The sequence below is a fragment of the Panthera onca genome, chromosome E1 (genome assembly GCF_046562875.1).
Source record: "Panthera onca isolate mPanOnc1 chromosome E1, mPanOnc1 haplotype 2, whole genome shotgun sequence".
NCBI classification, from domain to species: domain Eukaryota; kingdom Metazoa; phylum Chordata; class Mammalia; order Carnivora; family Felidae; genus Panthera; species Panthera onca.
Window position 1 is genome coordinate 22,987,037 of NC_138352.1, and position 26,740 is coordinate 23,013,776.

The 26,740-nt window shown below is 46.1% G+C and overlaps 1 protein-coding gene across 3 annotated transcripts in view; it reads left to right on the forward strand.

Moving 5' to 3' along the window:
• The first annotated feature begins 649 nt into the window (after window positions 1-649).
• The window catches only part of MYOCD (myocardin), a 118,438-nt gene continuing 92,347 nt past the window's right edge, over window positions 650-26,740 (forward strand). For 2 of the 3 annotated variants that reach the window (XM_060647240.3, XM_060647241.3), the window contains exon 1: window positions 650-1,123. In XM_060647240.3, the coding sequence (XP_060503223.1) occupies window positions 1,069-1,123 (55 nt within the window). In that variant the 5' untranslated portion in view covers window positions 650-1,068. The remainder of the gene's footprint in view (window positions 1,124-26,740) is intronic. The other variant, XM_060647243.3, reaches the window with a different exon arrangement.

The following is a 26,740-nucleotide window of genomic DNA, read 5'->3' on the forward strand; positions in this document are numbered from 1 at the left end:
GGAAGGTCTTGAGACCCGGGGCTGGATGTGCGCATCCACCGGATCAGGCTGGCCCCAAAAGCGCATATCCCGGGGAAATTAAAGGCTTTCCACTTTCTCCGTGGACGCTCGTCTTTGCGGCGCAGACAGAACGTGGGAGCGCGATGCGCCCGAGCCTGCTGGGCTCCAGGCGCGCGGGCGCCTCCTTCCCGCCGGGGACTCGCACCCACCCCGCGCGCCCCTGCGCCCCTGCCTCAGCGCGCCACCCCCTTGCGCCTGCGCGCCGCCCACCCGCCGCCGGCCCGGACCCCGTGCGCCCCTGCGCCCTTGCCCCTGCGCGCCGCCCACCCACCGTCTGTTTCGGTTCCTGCCCCCCTGCCTCTGCGCACCACCCCCCTTACCCCTGCGCTCCGCCCACCCGCCGCCTGCCTGGGCCCCTTCGCCCCTGCCCCTGTCCGCCGCCCGTCTGGTCCCCACGCGCCCCTGCCCCTGCGCGCCGTCCACCCGCCGCCTGTCTTGACCCCGCGCGCCCCTGCGTCCCTCCCCCTGTGCGCCGTCCACCCGCCGCCTGCCGGGACCCCGCGTGCCCCTACCCCAGCGCGCCGCCCCCCTTCCATGCGCCGCCCACCCGCCGCCGGCCCGGACCCCGCGCGCCCGCGGCTCCCCCGGCGGCCGCCGGCCCCGCTCGCCGCGCCTGATTGGCTGAGCCGCTGTCAGTAGTAAAAAAGTATCAGATGGCAAACTTGGGCCCTTCATAAAGGCGTGGTGGCGATACTCCGCGATCGCTGTCAGCCTATGACATCAGCGGGGCACGCCTGGGATGCCGCCGCTCCCGGCCGGACTCGGTGGAGGAGGAGGGTCCCGCCGGCTCAGAGGCAGTTAGCCCCGCGCGGCGAGGGGGGAGCCGCCAGCCTTCCGGGGACACCGCTCTCGGCCGCTGGCTGCCACTGTCCTCCTGCCCAGGGGCGCTCCCGGAGAGGTGGATGAATTCTGGGTTGTTAGCTGCGCTCCGCTGGGCTCCGGGAGCCCGTTCCTGGTGGAAAACAGGGGGCGTCTGGCAGAGGGACCAGCGGCTCGTGGACACTCAACATGACGCTCCTGGGGTCTGAGCATTCCTTGCTGATTAGGAGCAAATTCAGATCAGGTAGGGCTAAGGCGTTTAGCGTTCCTTATTGCCTTTCCTCTCCGGCAGCTCCCACGTCTAGACTGCTTTCCATCCAGTGTTTCCAAGCCCGCCGTGGCTACTCTCACTCTGTCCCACCCACCCCAGGCACATTTTTGAAAGTGGAGACTTTTATTTGACTTTGGAGTTTGGGGGTGGGGAGGGGGAACTTTAAGGTCTTCCGTTTTAAATGCTTTGAGTTGTTGGGTGTGATTTTTGTTTGTGAAAAGGCCAATTCTGTGTTTATCTGTTCTGTATCCGTGAGCAGAACCTTTGGAGGGGTCCATCTGAAAGGAACAACTTTGGAAATGAACAAATGAGGGCTCCCAAGCGTGAGCGCCGCATAATATCAGTTGTAATTGCTGAGGAGATGAACCTGATTCTGCGTATTAATAGACACCGGGTCACTGAAAATGTAGCTAATCCAAACAAATGTATTTCCCAAAAAAAGTCACTTGGGGGAAGTAAAAATAGCAAATTTGGAGCACACCAAGTATTTGAGATGACATCACTGTAGGGGGAAAAAAAAAGGTCCAGTGCCACAAATACTTTTTTTTCCCCAAACCATCCGATATTTATAAATGGAGAATTCCGCCCCCCCCCCCTCCAAATTTCCGTGTTAGCGGCGCACAGAGAAACTTTTCAAAGGACGCCGAGTGACGGTGAGTGGAAGGGACAGACGGGTAGTCCTAGCCGCTGGCCTTGAAGGGTTGGTTTGGGTTCCCATGGAAGGTATCGACGTGTGGGTGTCCGCGCAGCACGATGTGGAATCTCGATTTTATACAAGTGGTAATAAACCACCCCACGCAGGGCAGAGTTCCCGCTTAGAAGGTGGATTCCTTAATGAGCCCTCCTAAGCCAACACTCCGGGTAACAGGTGTTAGCATGTTGCTGTAGTTGGCTAAGTTTTCCGCAGCTTTTCCAAATGGGGCCACTCGGTGCTTCACCTGGGATTCATGTTTCCAAGATGAGAAGCAGGGGGTGGGGGAAAGTGAAGGGTCATCTGTGACTCCCTTAGACGCTCCCGGGCCCTTAGAGGCCTGGGGGCCCCACAGGAGGTTTTTGTAAATGGCTGTGTAACTGCCGAAGGGACAGGACCGCTCGAGAGCTTGTGTGGCCACAAGCCTCAGTACCCTGATGCCCCGGGCTCTGGCAGGCACCGGGTCCCTCGGTGGATTAAGGCCCTCGTCTCCTTTCCCTGGCGAGGTGCACTGGTTGGTCTGCTAATCCTCTGGACCTGGCCACTGCTCGGTGATTCGGTCAAAACCGCAAGGCAACACCGCCACCTTTCTGAAAAAGAGAGTATGCAGTTCTGTTTTTGCAAGAAGCTGTTAAGCTCATGATTTCAGATGCCTGCGCCCTTCCCAATTTCGCGTTGCGGTGGGGGGGTGGGCAGGGGAGGGGCTGGTCTGTCTCTAAAAGGAGTTGAAGTGCGTGATGGTAGAATTGCAAAAGGGACTTCGGGAACTCGTCAAGGAACCCTTCCTATGGGTGAAAGTGCAGACGAGAGGGAAGACCATGTTAGCCAGGCTCCTAATTCCTGTTTCAGTGGCTCAGTGGAGTCCTGGCGTTTCCCAGGTAGATCCTGGAGCTTCTGAGGACTCCAGTCCCCACCTCCCTTTCTCTTTTTCCTTCCTTTCTTTTTCTTTTGTTTCCTTTTCTTTTGTTTTAAAGCTTTGGCTTTTGTGTCACCAGAAGGGTAGCTTGAGGAGAACATGACACCAATGCACATATGGGGCATAGCAAACCTGGGGTCTGGAAATGGACAAAGCGGGTTTGGTCCTCGAAGGTGCAAGGGGTTGATAAGCCCATGAAAGACGGAGAAGAAAAACGAGCAGCACGTCAAACTAAGTGAATGAGGTGTTGCAGACCTCGATTATTCTTCCTGGATATAGTGACGGTCGTAGCTCCCCCACTCAGATGTCCGGTAGGCAGGGTGCACTTCCCAAGAGAACTGGGTTTATTTTGTAGCCGGCGATGTACAGGGTGGCCTCTTCTCTGTTTTGATTTCTCTCCTGTGCGTTTTCTCAGTGTGCTTTTTTTTTTTTCTTGTTTCATGAGCTCCTCAGGTTTGCTTGGAGGGTAGACGGTGGTGATACGTATTGAATGAAAACTATTTCAAGGAAGAAATGCAGCTAGATTGTTCTCTGATCACAGCAAGACGCCCTGGGTCGTGGGGCTGGTTTATAAGTAAACATCACTGTTTTTGACTCTGAAACTGACGTGTCTGCAGCCAACCTCGTTGGAGTGACCTCGTTATTAAGTACAAAATCACCCTTACCGGAGCAGGAAACTAGGACGTTTTTACATGTATTAACATATTTAATGATATAAACTCATCGTATTTGAGAGGACAAGGGGTCTCGTGGTTGAGTGTGTGAACCACACACTCACTGACTCCACCAGAGATTGGTCTGGAGCCAAACTAGCTGGGTTTTTAGCAGGCCGTTTCTACTTTCCAACGGTATAGCCTTGACCTTAGGTAAATTGCATAATTCTCTCTGCCTCAATTTGCTTCATCTGAACGATAACGATGATGACAGGGTTGGAGTCAGGATTCAATGTGATGATAGAAGCAGATCATTTTTTAAATGCCTGGTATTTGGTTAAGCCCTCAACAAATACTGTCCTGTTATTACAGAGCGCCATCCTGGGTCCGTGACTTGCCTTGAGTCTCCGTAACTTAATCCGTAAATGTCCAAGTTGGACGAGGTGATCGCACAGACCCTCTCCTCACATTTTAGGGTTCTATGTAAAACACACAAAGACTGGGAACAAGCAAAATTGTGATTGGGCTGTGTAACTGTTGGACACAAATGGTAGACCGTTTCTATAACTCCAGTAGGTAGTAGTACTTTTAGACCGATCACATTTTTACCCTCTAAAACATTCTCCGTGTTGTTTGGTCAACATCTGTAATCAGTATCCCTGTCAATGGTTTTCTTTCACACCGGAGTTTTTGTGTCAACAAAAGCCGAGGACTCCTGCGTATGTGTGTATGCTCACATGCACACATACACACACCACGCACAAAGGATCAAAAGGAGAGAGGTCTGCGTGCCTGGGTGGCTCAGTCGGTTAAGTGGCCGACTTCTCGGCTCAGGTCGTGATCTCGCAGTTCGTGAGTTCAAGCCCCGCGACGGGCTCTGTGCTGACAGCTCAGAGCCTGGAGCCTGCTTCGGATTCTGTGTCTCCCTCTCGCTCTCTCTGCCCCTCCCTTGCTCACGCTCTTTCTCTCTCTCTCTAAAATGAATAAATGTTAAGAAACTAAAAAAAGAGTGGTCCATTTATGGATCCCCCTTCAAAAAGAACTACATTTCTTTTGCTTTTTTTTTCCTCCTCTTCCAACTGAAAACAGTCCATGCCAAGGCAGACTCCAGTATCCACCATGATCTTGCCTCCTTCCCCTACAAATTTAGGGCAGATTTAATAAATAAGAATACAGGATGCCCAGTTAAATTTGAATTTCAGATAAACAATGCTTAGCTTTTTAGCAGATTACAAAACAAGGGGCATACTGTTACCTGAAATGCAGATCGAGCCAGGCATTCTGTATTTCATCTGGCAACCCTGCCTTCAACCTGAGCGGCGTCCAGGCACAGGCATCCCGGGTCTGCAGTCCAAGTCTTGTCATCCTTGGCTGCTGTCCTTCTGGAAAACGCAGTGCACCCCTCACCAGGACACCACAGTCATCCTTTAGATCACCTTAAAGGACAACGGATTCACACTTTTGGCTAGATCCTTCCTATCCCTAGAATCTCTCTCCTATGAATCGAGGAAATTGAATGAAGATGTTGGCCCTGAAGGTGTTTACCATATTGGACACCACTGAAGAAATTGTCGCCATGAGCTCAAGAGACGCTCATCAGGCTCTGGTCCCACCTTCATCATTAATTAGTTTTGTAGCCTAGAAGAAATAATTTAACCTAGGAAAGTGCCTAATTGCATATTATGGTATATATAATTTATATATGTGTATAAATTTGTATATATACATATATAAATATATATACATATATGTATGTATATATATGTATACATATATATGTATATATATAATTGACCTTTATAAACTTCATTTTCGTCATCCACAAAATAGAGGATTTTTGACTGGTTACATCTGCATTAGCTTTCAGCCCTAAGATTTGAGATATATATATATTTTTTTCCCCAAGCCCTGAGTGTTTTTGTAACATTGGAAGCCCATAAGCTTCATAAAAGCATTACCATGATGTTTTTGAGCGGATGTGTTCTCAGGGAACCAGACACACGAGAGATGTTCGACACCTGTTTCTTGAGCTGATAAATAAATAATTCACACCTGTCGTCTTCATGATGAACACAGTCTTCTAAGACCATCATTTCGATCGCTTTGTGTGCTCTGTCTTCCTTTTCAGTATCTCACTGAAGACCATGTTTTTGTGTGCTTACACGAGCACAAATATCTTAACTATTCCTTAATTACATCTTGCTAATTTTTAAAATTTTTTAAAAAATTATTGTGTTTATTATATTTTGAGAGAGACAGAGCGTGAGCAGGGGAGGGGCAGAGAGAGGGGGAGACACAGAATCCGAAGCAGGCTCCGGGCTCCGAGCTGTCAGCACAGAGCCCGATGGTGGGGGGGGGGCCTCAAACTTGTGAACTTCGAGATCATAACCTGAGCCGAATTTGGACGCTTAACCGACTGAGCTACCCAGGCGCCCCCACCCCCCCCACACCCATCGTGCCATTGAAATGACCAATGGATCATTTTTAAAATTTTGGAAAACTTGCTCTGTCAAGATCTTTCAGGAATTTCTACCAGATATAATGAGACGAGGAGGAAGATAAGGGCTAATTCTCATGCTCACGCCAGTGTCCATGCAATCTGTTTCTATCTGAACTTACTGTGTCTTTGCTGACAGCCACTGATTCCTTTCTCAGCAGCAGTGTTTGCCTCCTGTGGCTGTTGAAGCAAATTCCCACAACATTCGTGCCTTAAAACAATGCAGATTTGTTATCTTATAATTATGGAAGTCAGAAGTCAGAGAAGGGTCTCACTGGGCTAACATCCAAGTGTTATTAATAGGGCTCTCTCTAAAGGAGAATCTGTTTCCTTGGCCTTTCTAGATTCTAGAAGCACCTGCACCCCGCAGGTCATGGCCCCTTCTAGAAGCCATCTTTAGAAGCAATAGGCTAGCACCTTCAACCCTCTCTCTGACTTCCTTCTGCCTCTGCCTCCCACATGCCATTCCATTGGGCGCATTCAGGATAATCTCCCTATTTTATGGTCGTCTGATTAGCAACCTAAATTGCATCTACAGCCTTAATATCCCCAGTGTCCTGTGTCTTATTAGCACGGCTGGTATGACAGCAGTGTCGTAGACTGGAGGCTTACACAACAGAAATTCATTTTTTCACGGCTCTGGAGGCTGGAGGTCTGAGGGTGCCATCATGGTCCGTGTCTGGTGAGAGGTCTCCTCTTGGCTTGCCTCCTCATTATGGCCTCACAGGGAAAAGAAAAAGGAAAGAGAACAGAAATGGGGGTGGGTGGATGAACTCTCTGGTTCTTTTGTCACAAGGGCACTAAGCCCATCGTGGAGGGCCCTACCCTCATGACCTCATCTAAACCTAAGTATTTCCCAAAGGAAATACTGACAGTATTTCCCTAAGTATTTCCCAAAGGAAATACCATCACATTGGGGGTTAGGGCTTCAATATATGAATTTGGAGAGGGGTATGGGACACACTATGGCCCATAGGACCATGTAAAGCAACATATTCACAGGTCCCTGGGACTAAGACGTGGACATCTTTGCAGGGGACACATTATTTTGCCTATGACCTCACTTTCCTCAACTTTGCAGTCCCTCTGTCCTGCAGATTTTCTTCTACAGAACTTTCCCCTTAATATGGATTATGTAGCCACAATCCCAGTGTTTTCCCCAGGGTGGTCCACAGAAGACTAGTTCCACAGGACGTTAAACATTTGTGTAGCAGGACATTTTTAGCAAGAGGGAAGCAGAATATCCTGAAAATTAGATTGGATGTTTAACTGCAGGATTTCTTGAAGACTTTACTAGTTCTAATGTATATTATGAACTCATTTTTTTTTAAGTTTATTCATGAATTTTGAGAGAGAGAGAGAGGAAGGGGGAGAACCCAAGGAGATCCCACATGGTCTGTGCAAAGCCCAACATGGGGCTCGATCTCCTGAACTGTGAGATCATGACCCGAGTCGAAATCAAGGGTCGGATGCTTCACCGACTGAGCCACGTAGGCGGGCCTGTATATTATGAACTTTTAAAAGGCAGTGACTCTCAAATGTATTTCACCTTTATCCACACAGTATCCCATGGGGCAGTTTTTGCTGGATAAACACATTGTGGAAAATTCCGCTCTGCACAGAGAAGCTCACGGTTTTCAACAGTGATTTATTTAATGGAGTGAATCTCTGTATGTAGGTTACTGGCAGGCCCTTCCCACCCACCCAGGTGTGCAGTCCGATGGTTTTCCTTCTGGCTGCTTGCTCACATCCTTACCAGTCCTCACATGTCTTGGTTTTTTTACTGGTATCAGTCATCAGTGTCCCTGACCCCAGGGATATCCTCAGTAGGATTATAACCCTGTCCTCCAGGAGCTCACAGGCAGCCTGGAAAATGCTGTGTGTGAGTTCTGTATTTGTTCATTCATTCATTCGACACCTGTTTCTTCTCTGTTTCCCTTGCAATGGAAGGAAGCAAGTTACAGGAAGCCAGGAGCTGGGTATACAGTTGGGGGAGCAGGAAAGAAACATTCCCTGTCTTCACATGGAATATTAGAGCAGCAACAAGTCTACATGAGAACACAGTGAGCTGACCCTTTAAAAACGGGTGCATTTTAGGGATGCCTTGGTTACGGCTCAGGTCAGGATCTCACGGTCCGTGGGTTCGAGCCCCACGTCGGGCTCTGCACTGATAGCTGCGAACCCTGACTGGGATTCTCCGTCTCCCCCTCTCTCTGTCCTCCCCCCACTCACTCACTCTCTCTCTCTCTCTCTCTCTCTCTCTCTCTCTCTCTCTCAAAAACACATTAAAAAAAATAAGGGTGAATTTTAATTCCTGAATGGAAGTTGTTATTTGTCCGCGGAGGCCAGCATTTTTGTTTGTTTTCACTGCTTTATTTGGTGGGGTGAACCGCATAGAGGGCCCCATGAAATATTTGTTACAAAGACATTTTATTCTTCCCCCCAAAGACTATTCGAAAGCAATACAAGTAAGCTATCCATGTTTTGATATATTTGTAGGCACATGTGCGTGTGTTTTAAAACTAGAACAACAAGGCGGGGGTGCCTGGGTGGCTCAGTCGGTTGAGAGGCGGACCCTTGATTTCAGCTCAGGTCGTGGTCTCACCGTTTGTGGGTTTGAGCCCCGCATCAGGCTCTGTGTTGGCAGTGAGGAACCTGCTTGGAGTCTCTCTCTGTCCCTCTCTCCCCGCCCGTCCCTGCCTCTATCTCTCTCTCTCAAAATAAATAAACTTTAGAAAGGCTGGAACAGCAAGGGGATAAGAGCCTGTAAAATACAAAATTCAGAAAAAGTAGTTATCTCTGGAGTGGGCCAGGTGAGGAGATACGGTGTAGCCTAAAGTAAGGAAAAAGTTGCTGGTGGTGTTCTTAGGTGTGGGGGGGGGGGAGGTTTATTATTAAGCAAATTAATTAAACTTGTTCATTCAGGGATGAATGATGACTGTGACAATGTAACATGAATCAAGGGTTGTAACTATTCCAATTCAGTGCACCTGGGGTCCTTTAAAAAAATTAAGTTTTTCAAGACCAGAAAGAATAACCCTCATCTTTCACCTGCTGTAGCATGTGACAGGCACAGCCAGTAAGATTGTGTCAAGTTGGACTGACCCAGATCACATGGATTCTAATCTAGTCGAATTAAATTGGAGTGTACGAGAAGACGTCGAAGTGCTTAACCCCAGGGTTGAAAAGCATTTGATGGACATAAATAGGATCTTAAAAAAAAAAAAAAAACAATAACTATTAGCCAAATAATAGTTTTACAGCCTTACTATTTTAGGACTTAGACTTTCAACTTTATAAGCAGGTAGCGATTGTTTTTAATGAGTGATTTGCACTAAACTCTATTCTGATATAATCCAGGATAACTAGTAAGTCGAACTTTGCTTAACCAGTTTTAGATCTTATTCCTAGATAAAATATGAGGGCCTCTAAATGCTGTTAAAATGTATCATTTATTCCCGGATATTTAAAATAAATAAGGCTGATTCCTGACATATTTGTGTGTGTGTCTGTGTGTGTGTATATATACATATATATATGTATGTGCATATAACAAGTATATATAAATATATGTAAATGTGTAAATATATTTATTAATGTATAAATATTCATATATTTATAGTTATATATTAATATATTAATATTATATTATAAATATATAACTATAAAACATATAAATAATTATATTGATATAAATGTTAATATATTTATATATTTATATTTTGCATATGTATATGTTATATATTATATTATATATTATATATATATTATATATATATAATATATATGTATATCTATAATATATATATATAATATATATGTATATCTATAATATATATGTATATATATGGCTTGTTTGCTTGTGGTTATTTTTGCCTGGCACAGCAAAGTGCCCTCTAGAGCCATTGAAAGAAGAATTATTTTTCTCCTGTTGGTGGAAGGAAGATGAAGCCTTCCATTTCCCCATAGGGCTATGGGAGCACATGCTTCTCTTATTTTAATCACGTCAATTGACGTTTGCTGTATTCAGCCACCTTAGATTAGCCCAAGAAGCAGCAGAATTTTGGTGGTACAAGGACTGACTTTAGCTACTGTAACATTGTAAAGTGTATCTAATGGCTTCCCTCACGTCTAGGAGCTTAGCCACAGCTCGGTCGTACAAGGACTGACTTTAGCTACTGTAACATTCTAAAGTGTATTTAATGGCTTCCCTCATGTCTAGGAGCTTAGCCACAGCTCGGTCTGTATAGCAATAAAGAGTGGATCTACAAGCAGTCAGATAGGTAGTCTGTGTTGTCAGGCACCCAGTTCCATCTGCCATCTGAGTGACTTTTCTGCCCTCAACGTGCATCTCTCTTCTCCACCTCTTAAGTGGTGCAGAGGCATCAGTTCTTAGGAAATGTAGACAGGTAGCCCCAGGGAGCATGTTCCTTTCACAGATAAGGTGAAGGGATTGGAAAGTGCCCTATAGCTTTCTGTCCTTCCTGTTTCCCCAAACACTCTTCCTTCCAGAAGTCATTCAACTTGGTCCTCCTCAAGACTGGTTCGGCTGGTTTCTCTGAGAGGCGTAGAGTTCCACGGGAGAGCTTTGTTGGTACTCAAGCTCCAGACGGGGCAATAAAGCTCCAGAACAGGTCACATCTAGAAGATGCTATTCAACGTTACTTGAACAATGATCTCCTCAGGACTTTAAAAGTTTTTATCGTTTTGTGTTTCCTTCCTGTTCTTGCTGCCATGGGTGAATATTTTTAGAAAGTTACAGTCGAAGTGTATACATAAGTTTATATTCAGCCGTTTTATCAGTCAGCATGATGCCATAAGTCGTTTTCCAAGCTGCTACGTAGCATCACATTCTTGGTTTGGAGACTGTTTTGAAGTCCATCAAGTGAGTATAGAGTAATTTGCTAAGCCTTTTCCACTTGTGTTGGAAAATGAAGCCAGTTATAGTTTTTATGTTATAAATAACACTATGAAAATCTTAATGTACATAGCCTTTTTATTCCCCAGGATTATTTTATAGGATACTCATTGTTTAGAGTAACTATCCAAGTGTAGGAATAATGGTTATGAATCTTTATGATCCACTATGGTACCTGATATTTCTGGAGCACTTACTATGTATGAAGCTTAACCCTAGTCTGATTTCCATTTGGAAATGAATGCTTGCCCCTGTAACAGAACTAGCTCAGAGTTGTCTTGGGTACTTAGTGGCGACTGGTGTTCTATAAGCTTTTCACACCTTCTCGGTCAAGAATAAAAAGGAAAAGGAGCCATAGTTACCAGATACCTTTGGGAACTTCTGTGTGACTGGCTCTTTGGGGACCACCTGTTACCAAATATGACTGATATCTCATCAAAGGACAAGCAAAGAGGACTAGTAGTTAATGAGAACCTGTTATCTGGGGCACTTGTATGATCTCATTTAATCCTTACAGAATGCTATGGGACACGTATGATTATCCATCTCATTTTATAGATGAAGAAGCCAAGTCTCAAAGATATTAAGCAACTTGGTCAGAGTAATGTAACCAGTAAGTGGTGGAGGCCACATCTGATCCCCCTTGGTTCCACTGTGCCAAGATGACCATTGCTATTAGAACCTAGAACTCCCTCCTCCCACCCCCCATTCCCCCACCCCTCCCCCGCTCCAACATACACACCTACTTGGCCAAGTAGATTTAATATGCTTCTTTCTGGACTACAACTCCAGGCATATACCCAGTTACCATTATTGTCCTTGATTTCCTAAACAGTGATTTATCAAGAGACTTGTTTCTAGTATGAGTTAATCCATACATTATACATGCCATCCTCCCAGAATTTTAGGACTTTTTTTTTTTAAGTTTATTTATTTTTGAGAGAGATACAGTGAGAGTAGGGGAGGGGCAGAGAGAGAGAGAGAGAGAGAGGGTGGAGAGAATCCCAAGCAGGCTCCACGCTGTCAGTGCAGAGCCCAATGTGGGGCTTGATCTCACAAAACCATGAGATCATGACCTGAACCGAAACCAAGAGTTGGACGCTTAACCAACTGAGCCACCCAGGTGCCCCAAGAATTTTAGGACTTTTAATGAAAGCTGACTATTTCAATCTCCATTTGAGAACAAAAATGCAAGGAATTTTTGAAAACCAACAACAAGAATAGAGTTGCCCTAAGACCCGAAACAGTTTTAACAACAAAAGAAATCTCTAGTACCAGAGAGTAGTATGGTGTTCAGCAGGTGCTGGAGGGTGGGAGAAATAAAGAGAGGTTGGTAAAAGGATACAGACTTTGGTTATAAGGCGAATAAGGTCTGTGGATCTAATGTATATAACATGGTGACTGTAGTTGGTAACACTGTATGGATAATTGGTTTGCCAAGAGCCTGGAACTTAAGTCTCCTCACCAAAGAAACAAACAAACTAAGGTAAATATGTGAGGTCAGAGCCATGTTAATTAACTCAGTGGTGGGTATCCTTCAAAAGCCTGTATGCATATCAGACCATCATGTTGTGCACTCTTACCTTAGAATTATGTCAATTATACCTCAATAAAGCTGGAAAAAAAAATACCTATGTAGTAATTAGAATTAGAAGTAAAACACATTATCAGTGGATCAGAATTGTGTCTGTTGTACACACACACATAGACATTTATGTGTCTATGAATTTAAACTCTATTAATCTGTGGTAATGGCTGCTCTCAAATCAGCAATACAATAAAGGTTTGTTGGGAAAATTGTCCTTTCAGAAGTAAATGATTTCAGCTATTTTGTAATGAATCTTTTAAACAATTCCATACGGATCAAAGAGCGAAGGAAATCTATAAAATGTTAGAAGAAAACAATAATTTTATAATCTTGGAATAAGATACGCCCTCCCCAGCATGTTGCCGAAGCCTGAGAAGAAATAAAAATTGACGTATTTGGCTACTTAAAAAGTTTCAGAAGCTACATGGGGGAAAAAAACAGCAAAAGAAATTTAAAAATCGAAACAGTAGATTGAAAGAAAACACTTGAAATGTGTGTTCAGACAAACTTATTAAAGGGACTTCTATAAACAATAGGATTAATAGCCCACAACCTAAAGAGAAAGATAATTCAAAGGCGAAAAACAGTCAAAAAGCACATGGAATATACTGAAACCACATTCGAGAATATTCAGATTGAAAGACAGCATTTTTTTAAAAACATCAGATTTGTAAAAATTTAAAATATTGATAGCATCAAGTATTTAGCAAGTATGGAGAAATAGACATCCGAAGGCTAAGCACATCCGAAAGCCTTATGGGATACAATTTGACATTTTCTGGGGCGCCTGGGTGGCTCAGTCGGTTGAGCGTCTGACTTCGACTCAGGTTGTGATCTCGCGGTCTCTGAGTTCGAGCCCCGCGTCGGGCTCTGTGCTGACAGCTCGGAGCCTGGAGCCTGCTTCGCATTCTGTGTCTCCCTCTCTCTCTGCCCCTCTCCTGCTCATTTTCTCTCTCTCTCTCTCTCTCTCTCTCTCAAGTAAAATTTAAAAAAAATTAAAGGAAAACAACAATTTGACATTTTCTGTTACTTTTTAAATGAGCTTACCATCAACCAAGATTAAGGCATGTAATCTAAAGAGATGCTTGCATGTACAGGGATTCTCATCACATCACATTATAGTTTATAATGCCAAAAAGGATGGAAACAGTGTAAACATCCATCAGTTAGTGGCATGGTTAATTTAATTATGGTACACTCATACAATGAAATACAATAAAATACAATGCAAAGAAAAAAAATAAATGATAAAATTCTGTATGAACTGACATGAAAAGATCTCTAAGACCTACAATTAGTTTTTAAAAACAGATTATGAAACAATCAGGCAATATATTTGCATTTTTATTTTATTTTTTTAATGTTTATTTTTGAAAGAGAGAGCATGAGCAGGGAGGGGCAGAGAGAGGGGGAGACAGAAAATCCAAGCAGGCCCTATGCTGTCAACCCAGAGCCCAACGCAGGGCTCGAACCCCCGAACTGTGAGGTCGTGACCTGAACCAAAGTTGGACACTTAACCGACTGAGCCACCCAGGCGCCTCTGCATTTTTATTTTTAAAAATATTTAGATGTAAACACACAGAAGAGAATCTCCAGGAATAGAAGTCACACTGTTCACAGTGATACCCAGGGGTAGGAGGAGAGTAAGACCTTATCTTTTGGGTATACACACACATACCATTTGAATCCTTTAAAATAAGAATGTATTGGTATCTATACATTTTTTAAATAAGCCAAAGTATAAAGAGAAATTGGCCACATTATCATAGTAGTGGAAGAGAACACATTTCTGTAAGCCTAACTGAATAGACAAAAATTCAAATCAGGATTTGTAGGGTTTGAGTACCAAAGTTAAATTGGCTATATATATATATATTTTTTTTTTAATTTTTTTTTTCAACGTTTTTTATTTTATTTTTGGGACAGAGAGAGACAGAGCATGAACGGGGGAGGGTCAGAGAGAGAGGGAGACACAGAATCGGAAACAGGCTCCAGGCTCCGAGCCATCAGCCCAGAGCCTGACGCGGGGCTCGAACTCACAGACCGCGAGATCGTGGCCTGGCTGAAGTCGGACGCTTAACCGACTGCGCCACCCAGGCGCCCCAAATTGGCTATATATTTTAAGCCTCTGACATGATCTAGAATATTAGAAGACAATTTTAAATTTAGTGCCCGACCCCAACACTTGAAATGTCAAGAAGTCTAAGATACCAGGCTCACCTTGACCCATAGGCACTTTAAAAAATATATATTTAAAAGTGGAAATATTTTAAGCTCCATAAGTTAGGAATCCAAACACAGCAAAACAGACTGAAAAGCGTTTAAGGCGTATGCATAGAGAACAAAAGCCTAGAAAAATCCATCACCAAGGTAATTATTTCTGGGTGGTGAGGCTATGAGTAATGTTTAATTTTTATTTTTATATTCCCATATTCTTTATTTTGATTATTCAGTGTGTCTTGTGCCATCTATAATACTCGGGAATGACTCTGGTAATAATCCGCTAAGTGAGTGTTTTTTGTTTAAGTCATGGCATAGTGGAGGTCAGAGAGACCTTCTCTGAGGCACAACTAGATACAGAGGTGGCTGAGAACCTGATGGGGGCGGGGGGGAGGGGGGTGTTCAAGTTCATAATAAATTCCCACCAATAGGGGCGCCTGGGTGGCTCAGTCGGTTAAGCCTCTGACTCTTGATTTCGGCTCAGGTCATGATCTCACAGTCCATGAGATTGAGCCCCACATTGGGCTCTGTGCTGTCAGTACAGAGCCTGCTTGGGAGTCTCTCTCTCCCTCTCTCTCTGCCCCTCCTGTGTGCTCGCTCTCTCTCTCTCTCTCTCTCTCTCAAAATAAATAAACTTAAAAAAAGTAATGAAGATAAGTATTATTATAGAACTTACGCGGTATTCTATAAAGTGCTCTGTATACCTATTATCACGTATTCTCTCCCTTTCCAGAAAATTCTTAGGGAAGGATTTCTTGCTTGTTTCACTCTCCAGAGAGGGGTGATTGTTGTCCAGTTTGGGTCTTTAGGTGTTTCTGAAGAGAGCCCCAGCCTCGTCTGGGACCCTGCAAGGTTACCACTGGTTCTCAGGATTAGCGAAGGCTCTTGACTGTTTTTCAAACACTATTGAGAACCGAAATCCTTTACTCTTAAAATTGAAAATATTGTTCTGTCTAAAAATAAAAGCAAGGCGAAGAGCTCTCTGTAGAGGGAAGAACACTGGGGGATCGAGTAGCTAAGAGAACAGTCTGCTTTATTATACTGGATATATATAGTGCATGTTATATATACATATAATATTTTATGGTTCATTAAACTCTCTCCACCAAAAATAAATCCCATTAGTCCGTATGCTTTTATTTTCCTACCAATTCTGTGAGATCACAAAGGTGCTCGTACAGATGAGACATTAAGACATTAGTCTAGGGGCGCCTCAGGTGGTTAAGCATCCAGCTCTTGGTTTCGGCTCAGGTCATGATCTTGCTGTATGTGGGTTCGAGCCCCACATCGGCTCTGCTGTGACAGTGCAGAGCCTACTTGGGATTTTCTCTCTTTCCCTCTCTCTCTCTGCCCCTTCCCTTCCTGTGCTGTCTCTGTCTCTCTCTAAATAAATAAATAAACTTAAAAGGGAAAGAAGAAATTTGTCTAAGGTCCCCAGTAGATTTAAAACCAGAACGTTAGCTTCTGGGTCCCCAGAACCAAGTTCACCACATGACCCCACTGAGAAATGTGCCAGCAGGGGAAGCAGAAACCGTGCTAAGATCGGCAGGTGCCTGGTGTTGAACCCAGTGGCTCTCTCAACAGAGCGATCCCCCTGCTCAAAGCTCTCTTCAACGCCACCTGCACTGGCTTCAGATCCGAAGAGCTTTTGGTTAGGAGAGGAGGAAATCCGACAAGACGAACCCAGTTTTGGCTGGGAGATGAGAACAGGATGAAGCCGAGGGGTTGCAAAGGAACCTCGGGCTCCATGGAGTGCCAGCCTCTGCAGAAGTTTCCGGTCTTAACACATAGATTAGAAGCTGACACCATGGAATGTCCCAGACACAGAAAATATTCTAAATGTTATGTCTGGTTGTTTCAAAACCTTGTGTCTAACAGCAGGGCTATGATTATTTTCTAACATTAAAAATTTTTTTTTAATATATGTACATTTGCTATTTTTCCAAAGTTGAAGATAACCAGAATCAGTACATTAATGGAAAATGTAGGGCATATATATACATACATATATAACATGCATATACTCACATATACTCCTATATATACTCACATATGTATCATTCTTTTTTTTTTTAACGTTTATTATTGAGAGACAGTCTCAGAGCATGAACAGGGGAGGGGCAGAGAGAGAGAGGGAGACACAGGATCCGAAGCAGGCTCCAGGCTCCGAGCTGTCAGCACAGAGCCCGATGCGGGGCTCGAACTCACAGACTATGAGATCGTGACCTGAGCCAAAGTCAGATGCTTAAGCAACTAAGCCACCCAGGTGCCCCTGTATCACTCTTAATATGTGTCACTATTCTATATATAACAGTGCGAGTGTATAATGTATAGTATTAGACTGTCTATTGTATATATATGTATATATTATATGTATCCTGTGAAAGGTCAGAGATTTATTCTTTGTGGTGTTATATCTGCTGCAGAAAAATTAAAGGGGAATACCTGAAATGTTCAACCAAAGGAGAATGTTTGAAATCACTGAAAATGGGTTAGAGCATGCACGTTAAATATGGTGCTTTCAAAGAATACCTCCATGAGATGGAAAACTTTATTTAAAAAATTTTATTTTAATATTTATTTATTTTTTGAGAGAGAGACAGAGCATGAGCAGGGGAAGGGCAGAGAGAGGGAGACACAGAATCCCAAGCAGGCTCCAGGCTCTGAGCTGTCAGCACAGAGCCCGATGTGGGGCTCGAACTCACGGACCGTGAGATCATGACCTGAGCCAAAGTCAGGTGCTTAACCGACCGAGCCACCCAGGTGCCCCAGAAAGCTATTTATAAAGCAGGAAAGAGGTTTCAGTGTCCCATATGTCAAACAATCCCAGTTCTTGAGAAATCGTAGGGTAGATATTGTATATATACATATATATATGTATATGCATATACTGTGTGTATATATTATATATATTTCATGTATATATGCATGTGTGTATATATTATATATATTTCACGTATATATGCATGTATGTGAATTGGAAGAAAGAAGGCCAAGTGTTGGCAGGTGTTCTATCACAAGTGTTAAAGACGTGAATTACCATGAACTTTGCTCTCCATCCTGGAACCTCTGTACAGTTTCCAAATTTTCTCAACGTTTTTTTTTTTTTTTAATTTTATTTTTGAGACAGAGAGAGACAGAGCATGAACGGGGGAGGGTCAGAGAGAGAGGGAGACACAGAATCGGAAGCAGGCTCCAGGCTCCGAGCCATCAGCCCAGAGCCTGACGCGGGGCTCGAACTCATGGACCGCGAGATCGTGACCTGGCTGAAGTCGGACGCTTAACCGACTGCGCCACCCAGGCGCCCCCAGTTTCCAAATTTTCTATGATGAACATGCCTTTCTTTTCTAATCAGAAAGGTGATACATACCGTAAGTGATGCCAGCACGGGATTCTACCGGCACCGCTCAGGATCTCAAAAGAACTAAAATAGACATTCGAGGACTCCAGCAATGTGGAACGAAACTTCTCCTCTTCACTGGGGGAGAATGCCTCTTCCTTGCCCTCCCTTCTCCAAGCTCCACTTCCCCTTGGTTATCAGTGTTTCTGCAAGTTGGCTCTGGACAGGTACGCTGGCCTTATCAATGGCCTTACGAATGTCCTTATTAAAATCACCTAGCGATTTGTCGCTGCTAAAGGAGTCTCGGTTGGACTGTTGCAAGTGCCTTTACGTGGGGTGTGATGATACCTTCCTTGTAGAGATGGGACAGCCCGGTCCAGAAAGGGTTGATCGCCAGCTCAAATTCACGCCCGTAGAAAGACAACAGCGCAGGACTCGAACCTGGATCCCCTGGCATCGGGTCTGGTGACCTCTCGCAGCGAGTGGGTGGCCACCAGGAGGTGTAAATCAAGAGGCCCTCTTCTCAAGGACCCACCCCCCCGCCCCCACCGCCCCAGCAATAGCTTTCAAGGAAAGCGGGTCAAATGGCAAGTTCTTTCTCCCGCAGGCCGTTCCTGCTGTCCCCGGGGCTGTGCAAGCTGTCTGCCTAATCCACTCGTGGCTCCAGGCCACGAATACATAAACAAGTGGGGAAAGCCTCCGAGAGGAATCTGGATGCCCAAATGGAACAATTTGTCTTCTGAAATTATTGTTTGAAATTGTTTATGTCAGTTGCCGAGTTTCTGTTCTGTGCCTCGGGGACCTGTTGGTGATGGGGGGGAAAGTTCCCTGCAGCTGGGCGATGACCTTGGTGGGGCGGCTCTGGGGACGATGCGGTCTGGTGCTCGCCTGTCCTCCCGCCACAGGCCGGGGCACCCCGAGAATTATCTGGGGCTCACTGCTTGCCGGGCACTACTCGAGGCGTGTCTCATGCTCCCACTTAATCTTAACAAGGATCCTATATGGAGGAGGTGTCACTCCTCCCCCCCCCCATCCGCTCCCTACCCCTAAACGCACAGATAAAGAAATGAAAGCACCTTTGAGGAAATTTCTTAAGATTCCACGACTAGGAAATGGAAAAGGTGGGACATGAACCTGTACCCCCCCGACCCATGTTTTCAGCCGCTCCCCTGTTCTGCTTTCCATAAGCACCAGACCGGCCAGAGCTGGCTTCAGCCATCTGACTCTCTCAGACATCCTCTGAGAGAGCATGGAAAATGTCATTCTGTCCCCTTAGTGACCGAAGTGACAGTGTAACCCCAAGGCATCTCTGCTGCTCCCCTCTGACATCTCGAGCACTTGTAACATAAAAGCCTTAAGCTCACAAACCTGGCAGCCTTGTGAGTGAGAGAAATTGGCCTTTTGAGGCACGACTGAGGTCTTCAAATGTTTTGACAAACTGAGTGCGGTGCTTAGGGAAGGAGTAGCTTCGCGGTGTTTGTGTGAACACACATCTTTCTAAAATGGCTTTAGAGCGAGCCGTGAGGCTTGCTCATTGACCTAACTGCGCGGTAATGCTGAGCTGGGCTCTTTGGATCTGAATATTCTCCTGCTTTTTAACCTCCAGAGGCCTGGTGCTAGAAGCTGGCCTGAATTAACGTCGGTCGATCTCCTTAAAGAAACCAGAGTCAGAACCTCTCTTAGAATTAAGAAAGAACAGAGTGCAGGCCTGGGGCCACTGAGGCCAGTCTGTTACTCACCCCCCACCCCACCCCAGGTTCACCTTCTGCTCCCAGACCAACAAAGCGCCACATCGGTAACCCGGTCATCATCATTACGCCCTCTTCTCTGGATGTTCCCAGAAATGAGTGGGTAGACACTTGGGCCTTTATCATTCTTGGCCACCGCGGCCACATGGCCACACATCATCAGCCTGCAGGGCAGCGTTTGGCCAAGGAACAGTTACTATTGGTACCTTGAGTCAGGAGGCATCAGAGTGTGTTCGGGCATCGAACGACACACAAAAGTCAAGTCCTGGCTGTCTGCCTTATTTGGGAAACACGGCCAGGACAGGGGCAGGAACAGCATAGGTAACCTGACGTCGGAGGGCACGTTCTCCTCCCCAGTTTTACCTCAGGGGCAGCCAGGGTCCTCTTTAGCAGACGGAGCAAGAAGATGCCGGACCCACAAGTGACTGAGACGGCTTATGTGAAGGGTTGCCGTGTCCCAGAGTTGGGTAATGCCAGGGGGAAGGAAGAATTTTGTGGGAGGGCCACCCATTGGGCAAGAAGAGGAGGGTTCCGTCTCTAGTGGAGGTAGTGTATCCCTCAGTGTTGGCTTTCAGCCCTGGAAGGGTCCCGGCATCTCCTCCTCCAGAGGAGTCTTGCTTGGCCAACGGCTCCCCCAATGTCCTTTGCCCGACAAACGCCGCGAAGACAAAAATGTCGAAGTCATGGATTGTACATAAAGATCAATCTGGCTAACGTCAGGATTCAACAAAGTCCAAGGACTAAGTTATGGACGTGTACCATTTACCGCCCTTTCTGAGGGAAGAACCCTCAGCTGGTTGCTGCTGTCTTGTGTCCAGGGCTTGTGCTTTTTACCTGGCCTGGTGCAGAGGGGACACAACGCAAACAGCCACCCGAGATGCTGTACGTGACATGCGTAGCCCAGGTTCCTGGCCAGGAACGTGTCAAGGGCGTGCTCCGGTGGGCATGTTTTGGCCACCTGACGAGCTCCGAGTCTAAACTCCTAGGAATTCTGGCTGGTAACATGGTTGGAAACAGATCTCGACATTTTTCTTGCGTGTGCTGATGGCTCTCTGCCTCCACTGGATTCTCATCCTCAACGCTCATCAACAGGCAACGCCTTTGTCTGCAAACAACACAGAATCCAATGATGGAAATCTTGATCGAGCTGGAGCGAAGAGAAGCAGTTCCTAGAGAGGTACCTGTGTGTCTCCTGGAACTCAGCCACGAGGACGTGGTTGGACCCGCAGGAAAGTCAGCTGGAATTGAGGACTGGCGTGCCTTCGGGACACTCTCCCCGGCTCCTGTCCACGCTCCAGTCTTTCTTCTCTGGCAGCCATTTTCCCAGCTCACATGGTTCACGGTGGTCAACCCCAAAAGCTCCCGAGTTTGCTCGCTCTCAGTCTGATTTCCAAAATCCCAAAGGAAGAGCCCAGCGTGCCTGGGTTGGTGCCCGTCCTCGGAACAAAAGTTGTGGTCACAGGCAGCCCGGTGGGGACATCTTAGCTGGGTAAAAACCACTTTCATAGCAGGATTTTAAAAAGACATTTCTGGGGCGCCTGGGTGGCTCAGTCAGTTAGGCATCTGACTTCAGCTCAGGTCATGATCTCGCGGTCCGTGAGTTCAAGCCCCGCGTCGGGCTCTGGGCTGATGGCTCGGAGCCTGGAGCCTGCTTCCGATTCTGTGTCTCCCTCTCTCTCTGCCCCTCCCCCGTTCATGCTGTGTCTCTCTCTGTCTCAAAAATAAATAAACGTTTTAAAAAAAATAATAAAAAAATAATAAAAATAAAAAGACATTTTTTTGTAAGAAACGAGTGGAAAACCGTTCAGAAGAGAGTAGAAGGCAAGGTGTCACTGGCTTCTGGTTTTTTCTTTTATTCCTCACTGAGCCAGTGACTTCAATGTCAGTATCTCCCTATGTCATGAGGTGCACGGATAGACTTTAGGAAATGAAAATTAGCCGCCCCATTCCCCCCCACACACACACACAGCAAATTAAGGGATATGAACTTAACAACGTTATTTGTTTCAGTGTCTCTGGAGAAAGAACCAGAAAAGCCTTCTCTGGTTCCCAGGTGACATAGAGCTCCCTTTTCATGGCATCCCCATAATTGCCATTATAATTATTTGTTTAACCTCTTTCTCTTTTTCTCTTTCTCTTTCTTTCCCGAGACTGCAAAATTTATATAGACGGAGCTCACAACAGCTTTATTTGCAGCTGGATTCTTTAGCGTCTAAAACAGCACCTGGACGGCATATTAGGTGGTCAGTAAATACTGAATGAATGAAATGCACGAATGAATGATGCCAGTCTGTTTACCTGACTGCCCACTCCCTGGATGAAGGCGTTACCCCAAGGCCTCCTGGTAGACCTACCAGTTCGGCGACCAATAATCCTAGGAACAGTGCTTTAATACCCTGACCCCTCCCTTTCTCTCTCGCTGTCTCCACCTTCTTAATTTATTAGGGCAGAATCCTTCTTCTTTTCCACCTGTTCTTCAAATCCTCCCTTTCTTCTCCACTCCCACCACATGCCAGTGGATTTTCTTGCCTTCCTCATGGATCACAGACAGTCTTCAGACCAGCGCTGTCTCCCCCATCCGTGTTAGCATGAAATCGGTCCCCCCTCAAACTGCAATGTTAGCACATTACTCTGCTGTTCAAAACACGCCCATACTGCCTCTTTCTACAGGATGTCGTTCAAATACTTCATAGCATTTAAGGCCCTCTGTCCATGAATCCCCACCTCCCTTGCCGGTTTCACCTCTTACCAGCCCACGATAGGATCTCTTTTCTTAAATAAAAAAATTTTTTAATGTTTATTCGTTTTTTAAGAGACAGAGGCAGAGCGCGAGAGAGAAAGGGAGACACAGATCCGAAGCAGGCTCCAGGCTCTGAGCTGTCAGCACAGAGCCCCACGTGGAGCTTGAACTCACGAACCATGAGATCATGACCTGAGCTGAAGTCGGATGCTTAACCGACTGAGCCACCCAGGCGCCCCAAGGATCTCTTTTCTTGAGCAAGCCAGTATTCCGGGGGACGCTACAAAAATGGTGGGGCTCAATGCAAAATGACAGTGTGGTGCCCTTGGCTCAAAAATGATGAAAATGTCATATGGCCACAGCACTGGGTTAAACCAAGCACAAGGGCCTGCTGAGCGTGGGACTCTGGCAGTGTGGGTCATGTGCTCACGAAGCTGGCCTTGGTCAGGACGTGCTGTGTTTATCCTACATTCAAGTTTGTATGTGTGTTCTTTCCTTGGCCAGGAATGCCCTGTTTCAACCATCGTACCCACACAATTCTCCCTTGAAAATGTTAAGGATCCGGTTCTTCCACCCCGGGTAGCCTTCTGTGAATATTTATTCTTGAATCACCTGTTGCCCAACGCTTTATTTATCTAACTCTAGTGTGTGTGTGTCTTCTCTTTCCCGACTAGATTATTCATGCCTTTAAATACTTTGTATCATCATCTACAGATGCTTCTGCAGATAGCAAGGAACCGTTACTAATTACGTTGTACATAATACTAAATTACTTTGTTTCATCCTTGTCTACAGATATTTCAGCTGATCGCAAGGAACTGTTAAATTAGTCTTTGAGAGGCTAGCCTGGCAGATAGATGCATGAATGCGTAAATCCCCGGACTGGCCTGGTGATCCTGAAAATTTCTATAACTATTCTAGTTCACATTTCCCTCTACAGGGCCACTTTAGGACCCCCACACTTCTGACTTCTTAGAACCTGTACTCACTTGCTGCCCTTTCCTGCACTTTGAACATAATGCTAAGAACTATTGCAAGAAAGAAATACTGTGATCTCATGGGGGAAACTCTAGAGGTTAAGAAAAAGCTCCGAGGTCTGAACTTGGAGATGTACAAAGACCCTGGTCAAAAATGGAGCCAAGTGTCATGAAATGTTAGCACCTCAAGGAGCCTCTGTGACCATCAGCTCATCTTTCTTGCTTTATGAAGGAAGCAAGCTTGGAGGGTGAAGTGTCTTGACCAAGGTCACGTAGTTATTTGGTGGGAGGACTGGGGCCTGGCTCCCTGAACTCTTATGTGACTTGCAGGGGACATCCCACTGATTTATCACAGCAGACAGAACTTGGAGTGACCTTCTAATCACCCCCCTTAGGTACTTGGCCTGTATGCAAAGCAGAAGTTGAATACAGAGGCAGGTTGTTTTTTAAAATACAGTTCATTTGGGTTTCCTGTGAAATTCTGGACTTTGGTTGTCTGTCATCTGATACGAAAATCATTTAAAGGATTTACGGTTAGGCATGGGGCGTATCATACATGCAGAACGTGAAAAACGTATAGAGCAGCGATCGTGGGGTCTGATAGAAGGATCGTTCCTGTGGTTACCAAGGGGGGCTGGTTGCTAGGCAGGGGACAGAAGATTCGAATCGTAGCCATTGTCAGAAGGTGCTATAGAGCAGCGAGAACCCACTGCCATCTGCTGATGTAAAAGGAGGCTTTCCTCCGCTGCTGTTGCTAAGGGATCTGGCCTTGGTCCTCGCCGGAATCGGAAGCTTTCCTGTGCTTTCCAGCCGTCACTGTCCTGCAGGGAAGCTTCAAAGGACCAAGATGGTTTGGGGGAACAGGGTTCTTTCGGTGCAACGGCCCCATAATCCACCCCTCACTCCTTCCTTCCCAGTAGAATCACTCCATCCTAAGCAATATCTCTTAAAAGGTTTGAACCCCCCCCCCTTTTTTTTTTAGATGGAACTCACAAAAATAAAAATTTAATTTGGAAAGGAGTTAGGGATGATCCAACCCAATGATTTTTCAAACTCTGCTCCCCAGGGCTCTGACATTTTGTGACAGGCTCTGCTTTTATCGTCTGCCCCTGTGCTATTTTTTTTTTTTTTCCCTCCATGTAAGATGTCAGTTTTAAAAAAATGGTTCTGGTGCTTTTTGGGGTTTTTTTTGTTTGTTTCTTAAAATTTGAAAGCACCAAATTTGAATTTAGTCTGTCCTTCCGTTCACGGGTAAGGAGGCTGGAACCCCAAAAGAGGAATTCCTTGGGTTATTAACTTTGAAGTAAGGTGTTAGAAGAAGGCTTTTAGGTTCACTCCGCAAAATCCTGGGGAGTTGCTTTCACCTTCCCGCATCAGGGCAGAGCCATTCCTGGAGGGATGTGGCACCTCGGAAGAAAGAGAGCACGAGGATTCTCTGGATGATGAATTATACGGTTGCAACAGCGAGCACACATCTTTCACTCCCATGCACCATTTTGGGGATAATTTTATAATTATTTCTCCCCTCCAAAACACTTGACTTGCTAAATGTAAAGTAAACATAAGTTATTTTAGGACTTTCATAAATGTTTGAATACAAATTAATTCATGATTTAGAAAAAGACATCAAATACGACCGTGCTTGGAGGCTCGCAGAGGATATAGAGGCCGAGGGGAATTCGCTGAAGAACAAATGGAGGGTCTGGTGGGAACAGACGAACCGTCAGTGGGGTATAGGACAGAAAATCGATCAAATACGGATAATAGGATGGTCTTACGAAGGCAGCGTAACCATGGCAGCGAGGGAGAAGTAACAGGCTAGGATGATGCTCTCAAATGATGATTTATCGAGATGGACCAAATAGAAGGTTAACACGCAGGTCCCGGCAACTCCTTTGTGATCCTTTGGATGATACAGTTTCTTGGGTCCATGGAGTATTCTAGATGGGAGATCATAAACAAGATGTAACAATTGCCCAAGAGTTAAGAAGCGCTAAGATACCTAGTATTGTTGTCTGGGGACAGTAATGTTGCCGGAAGCACTGGAAAGTCTCCTACGCCCAATGGAGGCAAAGGCGGCCATTTTCCACCTTGAGGGAAAAACAGGAGAATCTCCGGGTTTCCGCTGGACCTGCCAGTTTTTGCCAGTGGAGCCCAAGTGGCCGAGTGGGTGGGTAGTGACCCTATTTGCTAGAGGAGGGTACTTGGGTTGATCCAGCCCCCAGTTTTCTGCTTCCACGTGATGGAAACCATTGAGCAAATAGATTCATTCTGAAATTCTTACGGCAAATCTTCCAATTGAAAATAAGTTTAATTTTGTTGCTTTTCTTTTTCTTTCTTTTACTTGCCTTTCTTGTTCATTCCTTCCTTCCCTCCTTCCTTCCTCCCTCCCTCCTTCCTTCCTTGCTTCTTTCCTCCCTCCCTCCCTCCTTCCCTCCCTCTCCTTCCTTCCCTCCCTCCCTCCCTCCTTCCTTCCCTCCCTCCCTCCCTCCCTCCCTCCTTTCCTCCCTCCCTCCCTTCCCTCCCTCTCTCCTTCCTTCCTTCCCTCCCTCCTTCCTTCCCTCCTTCATTCCCTCCTTCTTCCTTCCTTCCTTCCTTCTTCCCTCCTTCCCTCCCTCTCCTTCCTTCCTTCCCTCCCTTCCTCCTTCCTTCCCTCCCTTTTTCCTTCCCTCCCTCCCTCCTTCCCTCCCTCCTTCCTTCCCTCCTTCTCTCCCTCCTTCCTTCCCTCCTTCTCTCCCTCCTTCCTTCCCTCCTTCTCTCCCTCCTTCCTTCCCTCCTTCTCTCCCTCCTTCCTTCCCTCCTTCTCTCCCTCCTTCCTTCCCTCCTTCTCTCCCTCCTTCCTTCCCTCCTTCCCTCCCTCTCCTTCCTTCCTTCCCTCCCTCCTTCCTTACCTCCCTTTTTCCTTTCCTCCCAACCTCCTTCCCTCCCTCTCCTTCCTTCCCTCCCTCCTTCCTTCCCTCCCTCCTTCCTTCCCTCCTTCCTTCCTTCTTTCCTCCCTCCTTTCCTCCCTCCTTTCTTTCCTCCCTCCTTCCCTCCCTCCCTCTCCTTCCTTCCTTCCTTCCCTCCCTTTTTCCTTTCCTCCCAACCTCCTTCCCTCCTTCCCTCCCTCCCCTTCCTTCCCTCCCTCCCTTCTTCCCTCCCTCCCTCCTTCCTTACCCCCCTTTTTCCTTTCCTCCCAACCTCCTTCCCTCCCTCTCCTTCCTTCCCTCCCTCTGCTTCCTTTCCTCCCTCCTTCCTTCCCTCCTTCCTTCCTTCTTTCCCTCCCTCCTTCCCTCCCTCTCCTTCCTTCCTTCCAATCTCTC